The 18,585-nt window shown below is 38.4% G+C and overlaps 1 protein-coding gene across 1 annotated transcript; it reads right to left on the bottom strand.

The window, feature by feature from the left end:
• Positions 1-3,824: 3,824 nt before the first annotated feature.
• LOC145785410 (cytochrome P450 1B1-like) lies at positions 3,825-14,885 on the bottom strand. The gene is made up of 5 exons (XM_082597067.1): positions 14,224-14,885; positions 13,516-13,602; positions 7,009-7,085; positions 6,719-6,879; positions 3,825-5,654 (listed from the first exon to the last, which is right to left on the bottom strand). The coding sequence occupies exons 1-5, from the start codon at positions 14,878-14,880 to the stop codon at positions 5,038-5,040; spliced, it is 1,599 nt and encodes a 532-aa protein (XP_082453193.1). The 5' UTR covers positions 14,881-14,885; the 3' UTR covers positions 3,825-5,037.
• Between the last annotated feature and the right edge of the window lie 3,700 nt (positions 14,886-18,585).

The raw sequence follows: 18,585 nt of genomic DNA, 5'->3' as shown, positions 1-18,585 counted from the left end.
TTTGAGTTATCACAAATTTTTCTGATTCATTCTCGAAGTTGTTTGTTGGAAGTCGGTCGCACATTTAACTGGTTTATTTGGTGCTTGCTAGCTGGACAAATTCTCCGTCTTTTATCCAAGTAATCTGTATCGTAGTGACAGTTTTAGAGGTGTACGCATTGCATCTCAATTTCGATAGCCGCGGGCTAATTTTACAGAAATACACTGTTTGAAAAGAAGTTCAAGTGTGTGTTTCTTCGGTCATTATATACAGACGAACGGATTCGGGAACTTTATGTTAAAATTTTCCCACGAAGAGATTATGGTTTACCGCTGTGACCAAGCCTACATGTTACATGTTACATTTCCATTTTACATGTAACCCAACATGTAACCCAATTTTGTTTCTTCTGCGCCCTTTCTTTTTGTCTTTTCGAAAAAATTTGTAGCTTTCTTTTCTTTGTAGCTCTAGTTTTCTTTTTTCCAGATTGATCTGTCACTAGCAAGTTGTTCCCACGATTCCAGATCGACAACATAACTCTTACATGGTGTTGCACGCTAAACGTCCGCGTTTTGTCGCTTCTGCCTTTTTTGGACCTCTGCTATGTTTGTCATGGTGTCGGACAAATTGTTCGTAAGCAATTGTTCGTAAAGCAATTGTTCGTAGGCTAAAACAATTGTTCGTAGGCTAAAACAATTGTTCGTAAAATTAATTCTTCGTAAAACAATTCTTCCTAAAGCATTTTTTCGTGCATGCAGTTAAAATTTGATGTATACGAAGAAATGCTTTACGAAGAATTGTTTTACGGATTTCATTTTACGAAAAACAGTTTACGAACAATTGCTTTACGAACAATTGCTTACGAACAATTTGCCTATAACCGTTTGTCATATATTGTTTGTTTTTTTCGTTCTGGTGGTCAGAAATAAAAACAAACTGAACTGAACTGAATAAGATCGAGCTAAACAAAAGTTTTACATATTTGATTGGTTACAATTTGTAATCGTTCTAATTGACGCAATTTTTATTTTTTGTGCCCCGTAATAGCTTCTGCTCGAACAATTGCAGATTTTTTGCCAAATTTAGGCTACAACTTTTTTTAACAACACAGGGAACCAATTCCCTTGGCTCGCACGCCTGTGGTTATGTCAGATTTTTATAAAAAAAAAAAATTTGGTTTACATCGAAAGCTCTGATTTCATGTGAAGCATTGAAAGCGACCTTGTTCGGTTCAATCAGAAGTCCGGAAAAATGAATTGCTGCTTCGTAAACTGTAACTTAGTTATCATAAATGGAGTGGCAGTGGAGGAATAATCTAAGCCATGACGCATATTTCCAGCCTACACACTTATTTAGAGATTGGTTTGTTCTGAAAAGAATTTGTTTTGAAAAATATGTTTTGAAATTGGGGTGATAAAGTAGCCTAACCTACAAATGAACCAGAATATCAACATTAAGGTCTTAAGGCCTATTATTGCCTGTTTTTTTTTACGGCCTTTGGCAAAACAAATTAAAGTGCCTCTGACAGGAAAATAAATTCGCTAAATTTACCTAAGATACCAAAAAGATGACACTAACAAACTTTCCTGACGAGCAAATCGTAAAAAATATCAACAGGCTACTAAGTTACACGCTTGCAAACTTTCGTTGACATCGGCGAATCTGGCACTCATTCAATTGCGACAATAAAAACGGCAACACCGCTGTGACGTCACAGTAAGCGGGAAGGATACATTCTTTCTCTGTGATGACTTGGTAAAGTATGGCTAACCACTCGGCAGCCGTGGCCGAGTGGTTAGCGCGTTGGGCTCGCAGTCGAGAGCCTGCATGTTCGACTCCAGCCACCCGCACTTGCTGTTGTTTCTCTGGGCAAGAAACTTAACGATAATTGCCTCTACCTAGTGATCGATTTCGAGTAATGGGTAGTACCAAATTTAAGTCATAAGTAAAGTAGACAACCGGAAACAGACATTGCCGTCGGCTGCAGCGTGGGTCAGGTGTATGTCGGAAGGCATACACCGATGCATAGCGCTCAAGTCCGCTTTCCCGCAATGCAGGATAAAGATAAACAAACAAATGGTACGGCTACTGCAAAACGTGAATGTGTGGGGCTCTGTTGATCTAAATCATGTGCAAATTAAGAATTACCGAAATGAAAAAGTGAACTTATTATTACTATCAGGTTTCGATCAAATAGGTTGAGTTTACTTTTATCAAACAGCATCTCAATTCAATTGAAATTGCAGTTTCATAGGGCTACAATTTTCATACTTTTTTATTTGTCCTAATCTGGCTATAGCCATTTGCAGTGTAACAACAGTATTTCACAAACAGCACCTTTGATTTATGGTTGAGGCAATGCCTACAAATTGCTGTTTATGTGACATTGTCAGTGACAAAGACCGTGTGCTTTCTTTTCCCACAAAACAAGGTACTGAGAAGAAAATGATCAAAGTTTTCTTCAAGTGTTCGAAAGTGGGATGGGCCATACAAAACTAGTCGTATATGTTCACTTCACTGAAGATGATTTTGTTAATACCACTAAAGTAAAAATGCCTACAGGTATGTGTTGGAGTGTATAACTTACTACAAGGTGATGCTCTCGGAAGCAACAAGCGGATTGTGATGCCGTCATGCATTGTTTGGCGAATCCGAAACAATTTTCCAGATCCAGATGGCCGTTACACAGGATTTCAATGGCCAACTGAAGGCACATTATGAGAGAGAGAGAGAACTTTTATTTATTTTTGAATAGTGATGATGAATTAAATATGAATGATGATTCGTACGATTTCTTCATTTTTCACTTAAAGTATATTTTAGGTTTTGTAGGAACGTATCCAGTACAGTTTTATTAAACTGCAAAAAACAATAAATCTTCGAAAAAAGCAACCGCTTGTACCAACTCCGACCAAACTGTGATCCACCAATTACATCTAGGAAGCGTTTGTTTCATCCGTTGCTAACGACGTCCACTTAGGATGACGTAATACCACCAAAGTCGTCCCAGAGCAGTGAAATATGGAGTTTCGCCTGTGGTGGCGCTGCGGAGCAGTCGTTTGATTAAATTACGCCCTAACCAGTCGAGCTACGAGGTTAAGATTAAAAAGCTCGCTAAGTGTAATTCTGCGCTAGGAAATGCTTTAAAAAGTTACTATACTTAGATCCCACCTGTCAGGGGCACTTTAAGGAAATATATGAGGTGGAGTTTTGCAGATTTTAGACTAAATTTAACGAATAAGCTTTGATAGAATTATGAGCTAGCCAAAAATAAGTAGGCTACATATGAGATTTGAATTCTACATACATTTTAGGCCTTTAGGGTAGGCCAATGGTCATCTGGAAACACTTTAATTTGACGAATCCCCTCTCAGCAGGTTTTATCGATTGAATATAACTTATTATAGGAATGTTTATCCTAGAAACGAGAAAATTTTTCTGCAAGCATAATCTTGGAAGTTTCAGATAGGCCTACTTGTAAAGTTTTGGACCACCGACGCAAGCCTTCGACCACCGTTTTATGACCGTGTCGTTTCTGCACCCACAAAGTCGGGCGTTTTACCGATTGTGGTATTCAAATGTAAGTCATAGGTAATATCAATGCAGGAAAATATTCATACAGAAAGTATCCATATAGAAAATGTCCTGGCTGGAAAATATCTAACAGGAAAATACCGGTAGTTTATCCTTTCAGAAAATACTCCCTCTCTTGAAAAATATCCACCTTGAATCCTTGATAGTTCGCCAACATCACTTGGAAAAATGGATATTTAGCGATTACCGCGCTATCCTTGCAGTATCAAGTAGTTTGGAGTCTCTGCCTTCTAAACACATTTTGTTGAAGTTGAAATCAGTTTTGTATTAGTAGGCTGCATCTGGACGATTGGCTTGACAATTCAAAATTTCAAAAATCTCATTATATTTTTGCTCGCGTTGTCATCAAAGCATCGAATGTGGAATTGATTTTGTTACAATCGGCAGCAGAGGTTTTTGTCTTTGTACAAACAGGCGACGAGTGATAAATATTTTTAAAAGAAGAAAATCTTTATCTTGGCGATCATGTAACCCAACAAATTTAAAGAGCAAAGACTTCATATAAACTTGATAGAATGAAACAAAGACAAAAATGACAATTTCAACAATAAAACAAAAATCCTTGTCAAAAATTTAAAAATCTTTTCGATGACATGTTAAAAATCAAGTCTGGCACCTAGCGGCGACAAAGCAAACCTGATTTGCTTAAAATCTTTTGAAAATAAAAAAGAGGTAAATCAACTCTGATCGTAAACAAATATCGATTGTTTGTTCATAAAACATCATGGTGATGGACAATGCGCGATTTTCTTTGCCTGCACCAAAGTAGTCTATCCTCATTCCAATGTTCATATTCCAATGTTCATCATCTTTCATCTTTCAAGCACAAGTTTAAATAATAAGATCGTTCCTGGTGGACTTGTATCAACAGTAGCAGACTAGCAGTGTCAAGAAAAATCGGAAACGATATAAACAGAAAATTTGTAACTGGTTTCAATAAAAGCAATTTTCAAAATTGAACTTTCAAACATTCGATGTATCAACAAACATTGTGAATTTTCAACTCATCCAATAAACACAAGATGTCAGTTGCTATGGATTAATAAAGTCAGATAATAATCAGAAATCAAAAGTGCAATCGGCTAACAATATTACTATACAGAACAACTAACCGCTTAATTTCAAAGCTTCAAGTGCGCAATACAATCTACTCTACACAGGAAGAGATCCAGGGATTAGCCTTAGGAAGGGGAGAGACTGTATGATTTCATCAAAACAAAACAATCGTCCCCCCACCCTACACCCCTGAATCCACCAATGACTCTGGGTGACTTAAATATTTGTAGAAGGTGGTAGTGAAGTGTTGCAAGCGCCTCATGAAAGTTAATTTATATTCTTAACTTGCTTAACTTACTCAATGTGTTGGGAACGCCTTAGTGGAGTGACAAAGGGCAACAGGAGAACAGAAAAGGAGAGATTTTCAGTGTTAAAACATACAAAGCAACATTGTTTTGGTAAAAAATTCAAGCAAGATCTTCCACACCTCTGTCGTGCACCACCTTAAGTTTCAAACTGACGTGATGAGGCATCAAGACCAGGTTGTACGCTGCGTCCATTGTGGGAGGAAGATCAGGGTCCGAGGTCAACTCACAAGTATGCGCCAAAATTGATGTAGCAAAGAAGAGCCACCTCATGGCTGTTCTGTCTCCTGGACATTTTCTTGATCCCATAGAGAACACGGCGTACATTTTGACCAGATCCTCATTTAGATTCCATCCTCCGGAGTTCATCTTGGTGAGGAATCGAGTCGGATCAAACTCTTCCGGGTTTCCCCAAACTTTTTCATCGTGGTTGATGGTGTATTGGTTAAAGATGACCATTGTTCCTTTTGGAATGTGGTAACCGGCAACTTCAGAGTCTTCCAAGGTCTGATGAGGAATGGTGGCGGAAAAAAGAGACGAATGACGGAAAACTTCATGAAAGAAAGCTTCAAGGTAAGGAAGATTGTTCTTGTCGGAGTATTGAGGAAGTCTCTCTCCAACCACATCATCCAGCTCTTCCTGCATCCGCTTCAAAACATCCGGGTACTTGAGGAGATAATTAAGGATCCAAAAGAAGGTGGCTGATGACGTATGCTGACCTAAGCAAATAAATTGTGACGTAATAAAGCTTGTTATTTATTTTTAAAATTAAAATCAAGACCGAACTTGAAGAGTTTCTGTTATGAGATACGTGCTGAGAAATGGCATTGATATAATATCGCAGGATGATGGTTAAAGATTGCCACCGATCCCACTTCCTCACCAATCACGTCATAGTTGGGCAGTTGGGCCCTACAAGCTGACGTCATCAGCATTTGGAAAGCATTAGGGGTTGAATGTATTCAGTCACCTCACCTTGTTTGCTCACAATGAAGGAGACAACCACCTACGGTACTACAAATTACCGAACAGATTCATGCAAAATTGTCGCGATATTTTATGGGCTGCATTAAACTATACATGGTATAAAAAGTGCTCAATGCCAAGCAAGAAGCCAAGCAGAGCGAATTACATCAAAATTAGTTATTAGTTCACTAAAAACCCATCCTGTTTCACTTCGATAGGATCGTCAGAAAGAACTTATTCCAATAAAATTCCTATTCAAAGAGGCTGTTAAGGTTTTCAGTGGACTACTAACTAATTTTGATATAGGCTACCATGGCCACCTAAAGATACGGCCTGATTTGTCACATTTTGCAGAAATTTCCAGGTTTTTCTAACTTTGGGCGAGCGTTTGAATAAATTTTTCTAAAAATTAGATTTTTACGCTTTCTTTATTCTTTTCCCTAGATGATACAATAGGTTTTAATATTCTCACATGTTGAAAAACAAAGAAAATTCGATTTCGAAGATTTTAGTCAGACTGTTAATTTTCAATAACAGTCTGATTTTGCGTTTTTCAACTTACTTTTTCTCATCTGCTACTGCTTCCCCAAGGCAACAAAAAAGTTTTTATGTCATTAGGAAACCGCAAAAAGTAAAAACATCTCAAAAAATGTCAGTCAAGCACTAGCAGTAGCTGTAATCAAAATCTGCAAAATGTGACAAATCAGGCCGCATCTCCAGGTGGCCATGAGGCTACTTAAATAATTATGAATATTGACAACAATGTTGACAATTGTGTTCAAACAATACGCTATTGTTAGCAGCAAGAACTACCAACCAGCAGCAAATACATCTTCCACCAGCGCAGATATCGTCACAATTTTTTCCTTTTCCAGCTGATCAAGATCGCATTCGTCCTTCTCCAGGGACTCGGATGTCATCGACTCCACCAAGTTGCTCTCCGATCCCGGATGGTACTGAGCCAAACATTCTTGCGTTCTTGTGAAATCAAGAGAACTATTTTAGAAATAGCTTTAGATAGAATTTTTTCGTTTATTCATGTATCTCACTTAAAATTATAACAAAATTTTACTAAATAAATCTGATCTAATCGCTTGTGTTTTTCACCTTTTCCAAGTCCACTCATCAAGCATCTTGTTCACTACAATAAATTCGTCCATGAGTTTTTGATACTTTGAAAAGTTCTGAAAAAAATAAAAATATTGTAGAAAATTGTCTGAAACAACCTAATTTCTTGTTGAATATCCAATGCGGTAAGTCCAATTTTAATTATTTGATATCGAAATTTGAAACCAATAGCCTACAAGCCAGAAGTACAGTGTGTTGGTTTTGACAAAACCTGTTTTGCTATTTTGAAATACCGCAACTTCTCCGTAGACGTCCAACCACAGCTCAACAAACAGCTTCAAACTTGTTTCATCATCAACTGATTTGTTTCAAGATAACAACTTTTTATAGTTTCAGTTGAAGCAAACAGCAAGAAATAATTTTTATCATAATTTCATCTAAACTACAGCTCATTTTTTGATGGTAATCTGATTAAAACCATTTGGGAAATGTCAGCGATTTTTTGTTGGTCTGATTTGAAAAGTGTTGCAGGTTTTTGTCAAAGAAAATACGAGTCTGTGTTTTTTAAAAGGTGCAAATATGATGACAGTAAATGGACTTGAAAACTATACGTCAACAATTTAACAGTAACAACACACGAATACTGTGGGATGTAGTGTTGCACCTCCCATTTTTAAACGAATGTTTCAAAAAGAATTTGTTTCACTTCAACTGGATCACGTGATTGTGACGTAGTACAGCATCATAGTTCTAGCCAGCAAGCAAAACCCGCCAGTTGGGTAGCCAGTAAGAAAGTTGGAGATTTGATTCTGGAAGAATGACCATCAGAGTCCATTGATCTCAACTTGGACACAAACTTAGCAGCTAAATTTGCGATTGACGAAGAGTGATGCAGTTTTTAATTAGGGGACCCTTGGTCATATTTGTCACCCTTGGTCATGTTTGTCACCCTTGGTCATGTTTGTCCGAAACGATATTTTGGGTTGAAATTCTTCCAGAAAAATTTGATTCGAAATAACATCAAGACAACGAACTTTGTCTTGAAATAAAAAAATTCAAAAATATTTTAAAATTTTTTTTGTTTCGAGCGGCTCCATCTTTGGCCCTTTGCCAGTTTTTTTTTGCAAATAATCTCCATCCATTATACTTAGTAATGCCATCCCAGCGACAATCTTGGTCATCAGTTTTGCATGAGGAGAAATCTATGGTCGCTATAACGTGTCATTGATTCGGAGATTCCTGCACTGTTAGATTTTATCAAAACAATTAACAATCCAAGAGTTCTTTGTAAGATGCAATTTCGAAGCTTTTATGACGCAACAAAGCAAATTCGCGACACAAATTGTCTTTGTACGACGAGGTATCCGTTAGTCCCCAACGCAAGTAGATTTAAATTGCTACCTTACTAGATACAAACATATCATCACAATTCGCTCCACGCGTTTTGGCTGGTGGTTGCCATGCTTTTACGGGTTTATATTCTTGTACAAAACTTGAAAGAACAAACAAACTACCTCGCAATCCATTGATGCATCCCTTTAACATTAAATATCGATTTATTAAAAAAACAAGAGACGAGCAGCTGTCACTAATTTTGGTTCTGTTTGTGCAGAGATGATTGACAGGTCGTCTTTGGACATCGTTACATCGGGAATCGATGAAAACATCTTGACAAGAACGTTATTGTTCTCCAAACAGTAAAGATGACTAAAACCGCGCGAGATAAGTCGCTGAGTGAACGACTATTTGATTCTTACGCAGCCGATGTCAATGATTGGATCGCGGCTGCACCTTTGACAATTCGATTGTTTTTTTCGAAATTGTTTCAATACAATTTTGGTAGAGAGGTGATGAAAGGTGATGAAAAGGGCTAACATGAGTATGGCCGAAAACGTTTGTAATTTTCAGTTTATTGTCATGTTATTATGTTAAATGTCGTCTGGCTGTTAGGTTTGATTGTTGCGATAATAAAAGACTTGAATCATCAAAGTAAAAAAAATCGAGTTTTTGAGACAAGTAGGCTATATGTTACATTTTGAAGCTACCGAAACCATGTACTCAGCGATATGGATCGGTGTGACAAATTCAACTTTTTCATTTTAAATAAATTTTTTTACGGAGAGTTACTTTGATAATAATTTAAACCACACGAACTTAGCATTGACTCAAAATTTGAAAAACGTAGGTTGGTAAGATCGTTCCCACACTCAGGTCTGCTATTGCAACGTCACAATAGGCGCGTTTACCTAACTCTTCTGCGGCAGCTGAGATTGCCAGCCTGCAGTGATTTTTGTATAAATTCCGCTACATGTTTGATCTTGATAAGTTGATGTTTACAACTTCAGAAAAGTCAGTCTTGCAACGTCATTGAAAATATTGTTAGTTTCACCGCCAGAAACTTGACTCTGAGTGGGACGAACAAATCCAACTCGACCACTGACCCGTTGCAACGCTAGGTCGGATGCAAATTAATTAACTTCGCTAAAACAACACCCGAAGATGATACGCATGATTGCACAATGCACAGGGCAGCCGCCCTATGGCCCACAATCAAGTTACAACCAGCCACAAGATGAAGCAACTTTTGTGCAAATTTTTATCATATGTTGTACTTGTCTCAAGGCAAGATCAAGATAATTATTCAAAAGTTACTGGGTCGTATTTGTCAGGTGCAGAGACACATAGGCCTGTAAATTTCTCCCATCTCTTGCTAGTAATTTGCATCAAAATTAAATAAACAAACATAACTAAGCAACAACACTACATTTAACATTATAAAAACAAAAAACAATAAGCAAACGTTTTCGGCTAGTCATACAGCCCTTTTCAAGCCTATAAAACAAATATTTTAAAAGAAATACTGAAGAATCATACAGCATCACAGCAAAAATATGATCAAATCTAAACATTTGAGAAACTGCTTAACCTGCTCACACAAAATGATAACTGAAAAATTACGAGGCACAACCGGTCAAGTATTTGAGAGGTAAAATTAATTGCTCAGAGAAGAATTACCCAAGCAGATTACGCAAGATGGACAGAAGCACAACACGAGATAGTGGCACAAACAAAGTAAAAATACGAGAAGCACAAGACGTGACAATTCAATCAAAAACTATTAAAAGATAGGAAGTTCCGCCAGCAAATAATTGCCTGTTGAGCCCTGGGTTGAAAGATTTGATGATCAATGCCTCGTGAATTTTGGTGTCGAACTCGGACAAACACTTACGAACAATTTCGAAGGAGTCCAATGAGGGTTTATTGTTTGAACACAATTGACAGTTTCTAATATGATCTTTAATTGCACTGTTTTAAAATTTGCTAAATTCAGATGTTCTCTCACTCTCGTCTCCAAATGTCGCGTGGTCATACCAATGTTTGTCGAACTCACATCATGCGAGCAAGTATTTTCTTTTGATAATGTTAATTGTAGTGTTGTTGCTTAGTTTTGTCTGTTTATGGTTTAAATAAGTAAATTCTCGGCCCAAATTCTAAATTAAGTAACTTCCACAAAAATGAAGAAATAGGTCCCATTCAGGCCCTATTCAACTCATCTCTGACAACGACATTTGGTAACGTCCCTAGTTGAGACTATTTTCCATAGGACCACTTTTACGACAGCAATTCGTGTAAAAAAGCGCCTCCAACCTCTAAAGTCCAGAGTTAGCGACGTGCTGATTTCTACTATGAAGCAACAAACAACATTCGAACTATCGCACTATACAAGTTCTCCACCGAGTGTTGCCAGTCGCGATGATGACGATGAATCGCGAATTTACAGGTCAAACAAATGTACAACATTTTGCAAATCACAAGATGAACCTTTTAAAATAAACCTTCGAATACGCGCATGTAAAACCCGTAGATGGTTAGTTTGGGAATATTATGAATAAAAAGGTTTTCAACAAATTTTCAAGGTCAGGTTTGAGTTGTGAGCACGCATGTGTTAGTTCAGTGAGCAGTGAGCACGCATTACAAAGTTCAGTGAAGAGGTGGTTTCGAGTGAAATCCAAGAAAAGAAGAAACTAAAGCCAGTAATAATTTTATCGAATCAACAAAGTTTGTTTGAATTACTTGCAGCAGCACGAAACTAACTCGTGGAGCGCCGAGTTGGAACCGGGATCTTCAGCTTAACGTTTTTGTAAAAAAATAAAGAAAATGCATCAAAAATACGGCCAGGCCAATCGCTGGTCCATTTGAGTTTTGGCCCCACTTTTCCTCGCTAGTCACAAACGTGTGCTACGTCACTGGTGACGTTGAACAACTGAATAGCGTCATATTCGTTATTGATCTTCAAATGTGTTTTGTTAAATTTGTTGGATTTGGAAGCTTTTTATATTTGCAAAGGTGATGGTTGCACTTTGGGTGGAAGGAGAAAAGTGAATGGTTGCAGCATGCAATTGCTACACTTCAATTACATTTGCATTTAAGTATTTCCACATTAGCACATGATTGTTAAAACCTAAGTCCCAGACGCCAAATGTTAAGAAGGCTTTAATATACCTACGTCATTCCCCATAGTGCGCACTAACGAATGGTATGTGTATTGTAACAACAGAAATAGCAACACTACTTTTAAACGCGCTCATGCATGACGCCGAAATAACCAACAGCCATTGTTAATTAGATGAGGACAGGAAGCATGTGAAAAGGCGGAGCAGACAATCGATGGAGCAGAAGCGCATCACGACTTCACATCACGCGTTGAGTCCTTAACCTTTCACGAGTGGTTGGTTGAACCAAGACCAACATGGGTTGCTTCATTGTCTGCTCATTTGACTTTTAGATAAAAACCTTTCAAACGCGGCGAACTTTGACCTTAAGAGCAAAAATTAAAATTTTTTGCATCTATAAATCCATGGCCACCTAAAGATACGGCCTGATTTGTCACATTTTGCAGAAATTTCCAGGTTTTTCTAACTTTGGGCGAACGTTTAAATAAATTTTTCTAAAAATTAGAATTTTACGCTTTCTTTATTCTTTTCCCCAGATAACACAATAGGTTTTAACATCCTCACATGTTGAAAAACAAAGAAAATTTGATTTTGAAGATTTTAGTCAGACTGTTAATTTTCAATAACAGTCTGATTTTGCGTTTTTCAACTTACTTTTTCTCATTTGCTATTGCTTCCCCAAGGCAACAAAAAAGTTTTTTGTCATTAGGAAACCGCAAAAAGTAAAAACATCTCAAAAAATGTCAGTCAAGCACTAGCAGTAGCTGTAATCAAAATCTGCAAAAAGTGACAAATCAGGCCGCATCTCCGGGTGGCCATGATAAATTCTTTAAAATCCTAAAATTGCATAAAATTTGAATTTAGCAGCTAAAAGCCTGCTTCATGTTTTGACAGCGATTTTCGTCAAAAAGAGGTTTCGCTCAATTGTGGATTTCACAACTAAAACGCTGCAAAAAAAATTGAGCGAGTATAGCCTATTAGTAACTTTAATGTTACGAAACTCTTCGATTTTATGTTTTTTATAACCTTAATCATGAATTAGTTTGATGGTTGATAAAGATTTGGTCAATAAACGTCAATCTTAATTCTCACTCTCAAAAGTCTAAAACCATTCCGCTCTTAGAGGGGATCGAACCGTTGACCTTATGCGCGTCTTCTGACACTCCCCTCAAACAGTTTGTGTCGTGGAAGTGGCTCCGACTTCATCAGCAAACCTTTAAAACCCATTGTAGCAAATCTAGTACTGTCCTTTTTCGGTCATTTTTGTGACTTTGTATCAGCATTACTTTTTCTTCATCATCAAAGGAAACAAATGTGCCACAAATTGAAATGGGGGCATTTCGCCAAGCCCCGTCCAATCCACCCAAAAATAAATTAACCAGTGGAAATTGCACGTATAGCAAAAATGTTCCCAAAGGTAATATTTGGTTAAAGGAAGAATACACAAGTGAAACCGCCACCATGTCAACCCAACAGCCCTGTTTTGACAACGAGTTGAATGAAGGTAGGTAGCTCACAAGGACACAACAGAGACAATGTGTTAGAACCAAGCTGAGGAAAAGTGTCGGATTTATTGTAAAAACTAGGACTGGTTTGATGTTGAATCTTTATCCTCGGACTGACAAAGTCTTGATTGGTTATTCCTAGTAGTTTCGCATACTTGTAGAGGCTTTGAACCACTGACGCAGGGCTGGTTACCGAAATTGACAGAGTGAAGTTTCTGATTATTGAAGTGTTGCTGCCAGGGAATTATTCCATCCATTAGGTGCCGCTGAATGGAGAGCAGTCCTTAACGTGCGTTGCTCAAGCGCACACCCCGAGAGTCGAACCAGCACTGCTTGATTTTGAGTCGTGAGCTTAAAGACTGGGCTAACGGGGCGGACTGTATCGGGGGAATGGATTTATCAGCATCAAAGAACGAAAAAATAATGCAAAATACAACAAAATCACATTAAAGCAATATAACCTACGGTTCGGTTTGGTTCAATTTTTCATCGGAACTCAAACTCTATCTTTAAAGCGATTAAACTTATCAGTTCAATCACAATCATAAATTGATCAAAACTTGATAAATTTTGACGTCACCACTCACGAGCAACCAGGGCATAGAATCTACGATCACGATGGCGGTTATTATCCTTCCAAACTCCGCGTTCATGCTCAGAAGTCGTCGGAATTCCTATGATGTAAAATATGATGTTTATTTTATACATCACTGCATCCATAACAAATGTGTGTTGTTTTTAGCGGTTTGCAAAACAGACAGTGTCAGTGCAGCAGTATAGGCGCAGCTGGTGCTACATGATCGCCCTGAATACAATCTCTCGCTGAGTATCAAGTAGGATAAAGATTCCGTGCCACTTTTAAAAAATCTTTGGTATAACCGGACAGGGTATCGAATCCATGTCTAACGATTCAGAGGCGAATATTTTAACCACTAAGCTACCGAGCCGAACCAACGAGAAGCAAGAAATTTTGTTTTACAATTAGCCTCAAACAATGAAGCAATGTCCGCTCTACAATTGATGTTTTTATCGAAAATTCTTCAATTGATTCGGCTCAAGATTTTGCAACATCCTCAATTAAATAGTCCGGGAATTACCCAAGTTGTTTGCAGGGGTTTGACTGTGACGTATTTTGGACACGAACAATTACGTGAATCTGTTGAAAATTCCCCTGTTTGGAGAATGTCACACAGGTTACTTGTCCAGTGCCTTGTTAAACAATGTGTGTTATAAATCAGATTCAACCTGTTTGGTAACTCACCCCATAGTCGCACAGTTATTGAATACCTTCTCACCTCGTTGTCATAGTGATATCTTCTCCCGTAGCATACAGAGCACACCGTGTTGGCCACCGACATCCTGATGGTGTCTTCCGGACGTGCGGGCTTCGTGGCGGACAGTGATTGGAGGTGCTTAATCATGCGTATCGTTTCTTTTGTGATGACGTCATTCATCCGATCGAGTCTGGAAACTGACGTCGACAGTTTGTGAAGATGACGTATCACTGCTGACTTGTTCCTTGACCATTGGTCACCTTGAGTCTGGACGTCATTTGTGACGACACTTTGACCGCGAGAGACGTGTTTATAAGAGGGAAAGACTGGCCGGCCAAAGTACTTGTGCTTCTGAGTGATGAACGCGGCTCGCGCGGTCTCCATGCTGCTCAGGACAATCGCGTTTATCCCCCCCAGTTTCACCCGAAAGACCGGCCCGTACTGTTGCGCCCACTTGTGTAGTGTTTTGTGTGCTTGATCTCCCAAAAAGGGGGAATTTCCAATTACTGGCCAAGGGATAAGACCGGGCGGGCTTCTACCAATCTGAGGCTTCGAACCGAAGAGGTTGATGCTGATATGTTGGCACACCCCTGATATGACAGCGAGAGAAGCGCAAAAGATCGCGATCTCCAAGATGGAGGTAGGGAGGAGATACGTTACAATGTCAACAACAGACATGTTCAACTACTTCCAACCTCTGCAACGACAAGATGGAAATGATGAAGGTTTGTCTTGCACGATAAGGTCACAATGAACGTAAACTTGTTTCAAATGTTTAAAACAAAATTTTTTTTTTTCTTGTTTAGACTTTTGCCTCCTTGTATTTTGGTATATCTGCATATTGCATAAAGCAAACAGAACGATTTTTGCAAACATTTCGGACTTTTATTTGACCGCATTTCGCCTCGTCCTAATTGAACCATCTTCTCTGCTAGCCCTGACAACTTGCTAATGAAGCATTGCTACATTTTGCTCAAACTCACCACTTACCAGACACGTGACTCACTTTGTTGAATAATTTTTTGTTCACATTCAAAAGCACATACCAGAGGCGGAGCTCACACGAAGTTAAAAAGGTAATTTCAATCAAAAGTGCATCTCGTGCAAACGGCCTTTCCTCTTTTACAACTGACCTACAGCCCGCACAGCGCTTCTGCGTTGCACCTTTGTGTCATCGCTTAACGACGAACGTTAATCTTTTAGGTTGAATCCGTGTTCAAAGAGCAAGTGCTAAATTACATCGCAACTTTACGGCGTGTTCTCAAGACAGAACTTGTAACTACGTCAACTAATATTAACGTCTGCAGACGTTAAATCTATGTAAAAATGACTAAATAACTGCATTGTTTTCCATTTTGTTTCATATTTGCAAGAAACTACATTTTTGCCCCGACAACCCTGACTACGCCGCGCGAGAAAGAAGGCAAAGTTCACCATTGGTGCAGCTCGCTATTACCTCGTAGGCGCCCGACCAAACTCATCAGTGACGTGAACAATTCCGGCCACTGAGCGGCTTCGTCTACAATCGCGATCTGGCGCGTTTCTGTTGAGCTTCCATTTCTTCCTGCTGTGCCTCAAGCGTTTGCAACAATGTGGCAATTTCTCAAACAAACTGCAATTGTTTAGTAATTACACATCAAAACGTTATTTAGACGTTTGATAACGTAATACCAAACACACAAAATATTTGATGGGAACAGCTCATCTTTGAACAAACTATAAGATACAAACCTGTATCGGCGCCCGAGCCATAAACCATCAGGCCTGAGATTGTAATTAGAGCAAAACATTAACCGGAAATTTATTTTAGGGTTTGGTTTGTGTTGTTGTGATCAGTCATGCTCCTGCCAAACCGATGTTGGAATTTCAATTAAACTTATTTTTAGAAAAACTGCTCACAAATTAGACAAGTGAACAAATATTATCTAACATGAGAACTTGTATTTTTCTTGAATTTTAGAGAAAGCAAAGTAAATTGAAACGACAAACAACGTTTCCTTCGTGATTGCTTCATTTTATATGAAAATTACGTTAAACTAATGTATAAAAGTCAGAATAAAAGCGATAGTTTTATAACATTGCAGATTGCTCTACTCACAACATTAGCCTAAGGTGAAAATGAGAAGATTGAAAGCTTTCAGAACTAGCAATAAAACAATTGTCTACTGAAGCAGAAGCTTAGCTAGAACCTTCTTGAAGCATCCATTCGTGCCGGCCGTCTATTCTTTCTAAAATTTATAAGCATGTCCCTAGAATACAATCAAAACTACCCGATAAATTTTCAGTCATTGAGGAAACTATTTCATCTTATAACATTGACCTTGAGAAGCTCATGTGGCTTGGACGTGTGGTCGGAGCTTTGAGACCTCCAAGTGGTGGGGCGTCAAACTCAGAAGGCCACAAATGTTTAGAGCGATGAACAAGTGGTTCCACTGCTGCAACAATCGCTCATTGTCCCATAGCGCGATGTTGATCGGCGCAGACGAGCAACGTGACCGATAAGAATGTTTTGTTTGTTTATGTTTTTCACTGATCGTGCACTTAACCAACTGGTCCACCGCTGGCAAATATGCGAACCATCTTGGCAATGTTGTTGCAGAGAATATCACGTATCGACCAACCTGGGCTGATGCTTCTGAGCACTCAAGCTGGTTCGCCAAGAGTCCACAAACTTATAGGCTCAAATGTTTGGAAAACATTATGGAATTAGAATAATCAGAACCTTTGTACCAACCCTTACCCTGTGAACCTCTGCTTTGGCAACTCTTGTTCTAAGCTAGTTTGTCGTCATAACGGATCACATTTCTGTCAGAAGTGGTTGCTTTGTGACGTCATTACACATCGTAAAACAGGTCACGTATGTTTGTGACCTAGATATCAGGTGAATTACGTCATGGTTGCGTGCGCAGAGAGGCGATCAAAGTCTCTACAAGGTCTAATAACCAGGTTAATAAAATCAAACGAAAGATTTCCATAAGATAAACAATGAACCAAAGTTTTTGTAATGTTGGTGATCATGGCGTTACAAGCATTGCTGCTATTCACTAAATGTTAATTTGGAAATTTCTAACTAATCCACATATGAATTATTACGATCAGTTCTGCCAACCGATATTCGCCAATTCAAAAACTTAACTCATTTGCTTTCAACATACGTTTAGATGTTTCTCAAAGAACATGCTTCCACCTTGTAGCTTTGATAAGTGTCTTTTAACAGACACAAATTAATAATAATAATGTTATGGTTTCACTTATTGTAGCTCTACAACTGCTGGTCTTTTAGCGACAAGGTTCATTTGTAATTTTATATCAGATTTACGATGTCATCACATTATTACCCGACTTGTCCTCACTGCGTTATACAAGAAATATTACAATCGGTACCGTTTTTAAAGTCTTTGGTTTGACCCGACTTGGAATCGAACTACTTAATTACCAACAAATTAGTGCGCCATTTCAGCATAGATACAAAAAAAAATTTTTGTCGATTTTAATCTTAAATAGCCAAGTGCACAACAGTTATTTGAATCTGCTACCGTAAGCTCCTCCTAAACCGAGACAATAAACTTCTGAATAAGCTTTCACTGGCGATCGTCGCAAACCTCTTAATGACTGTGACGACACAAGCGGTCACTGACGACCCACAATCACAGCTCGCTGATGGGTATGAATTCCATGTTGTTACTTTTTTGGGCTTGCTAGTATCTCATATGTGTTGTTATTGCAGCATTAGAAAAAGTATAAGAAAGAAATTAGTATTTTTAATTTATTTTAAGTGTTAGGGAAGTTTGAAATCGTGTTATTACCGAGACAGCAAATCAACCGTTTGTTACATTGAATCAACGTCTGTAGACGTTGATTCAAATAACTTGTCAATTGTTAGTTTCTTCTATGATACTTTTACAACCGTAATTTTATAAAATTTAAAACCTCATACACGATATTCAAACATATCGTGACCTGTCCTCAGAACAACTTGAGTGCGTGTGCTCTCATGACATCGCGTCTGCATCGATGGAAGCTCGTGTTGGCGAGCAAGTGAAACAAAACGATGAATTACATTCCAACCACGGAAGCGACGCCGTGCCTTTTAAATCATGATTGTTTTATTTTTGTCTTTTTGATAACCCCATCACCACCATTGCCAAGCAGCCCTCCTTAAAACACAGAAAGATTCTTGCGAGACGGTTCATGATTAGTATCTGGCTCAAATCCGACAAAATAGAATTAAGAGATCCTTGAAACTTGTACACAACTTTAAAAGTTACGTCACTGCTGCATTGTCTTTCCGCTGCGGTGAAGCTTTGAAGTGCAGAACAATTTGATTTTACGGTTTCAACCTGCTAGACTTGACCGACTTGATTGTCCGGGCTTTCATGGAAG

The sequence above is a fragment of the Aplidium turbinatum genome, chromosome 16, assembly GCF_918807975.1.
Source record: "Aplidium turbinatum chromosome 16, kaAplTurb1.1, whole genome shotgun sequence".
NCBI classification, from domain to species: domain Eukaryota; kingdom Metazoa; phylum Chordata; class Ascidiacea; order Aplousobranchia; family Polyclinidae; genus Aplidium; species Aplidium turbinatum.
This window is presented reverse-complemented; position numbering and strand designations above follow the sequence as displayed.

Excerpts from the sequence above, each read along its gene's own strand:
- LOC145785410 (XM_082597067.1), bottom strand. The coding sequence starts at position 14,880 with ATGTCTGTTGTTGACATTGTAACGTATCTCCTCCCTACCTCCATCTTG. Across the intron at positions 7,086-13,515 it reads ATTCTATGCCCTGGTTGCTC|AACTTTTCAAAGTATCAAAA; the intron begins GTGAGTGGTGAC and ends TATTTTTTTCAG. Across the intron at positions 6,880-7,008 it reads GATGAGTGGACTTGGAAAAG|AACGCAAGAATGTTTGGCTC; the intron begins GTGAAAAACACA and ends TGATTTCACAAG.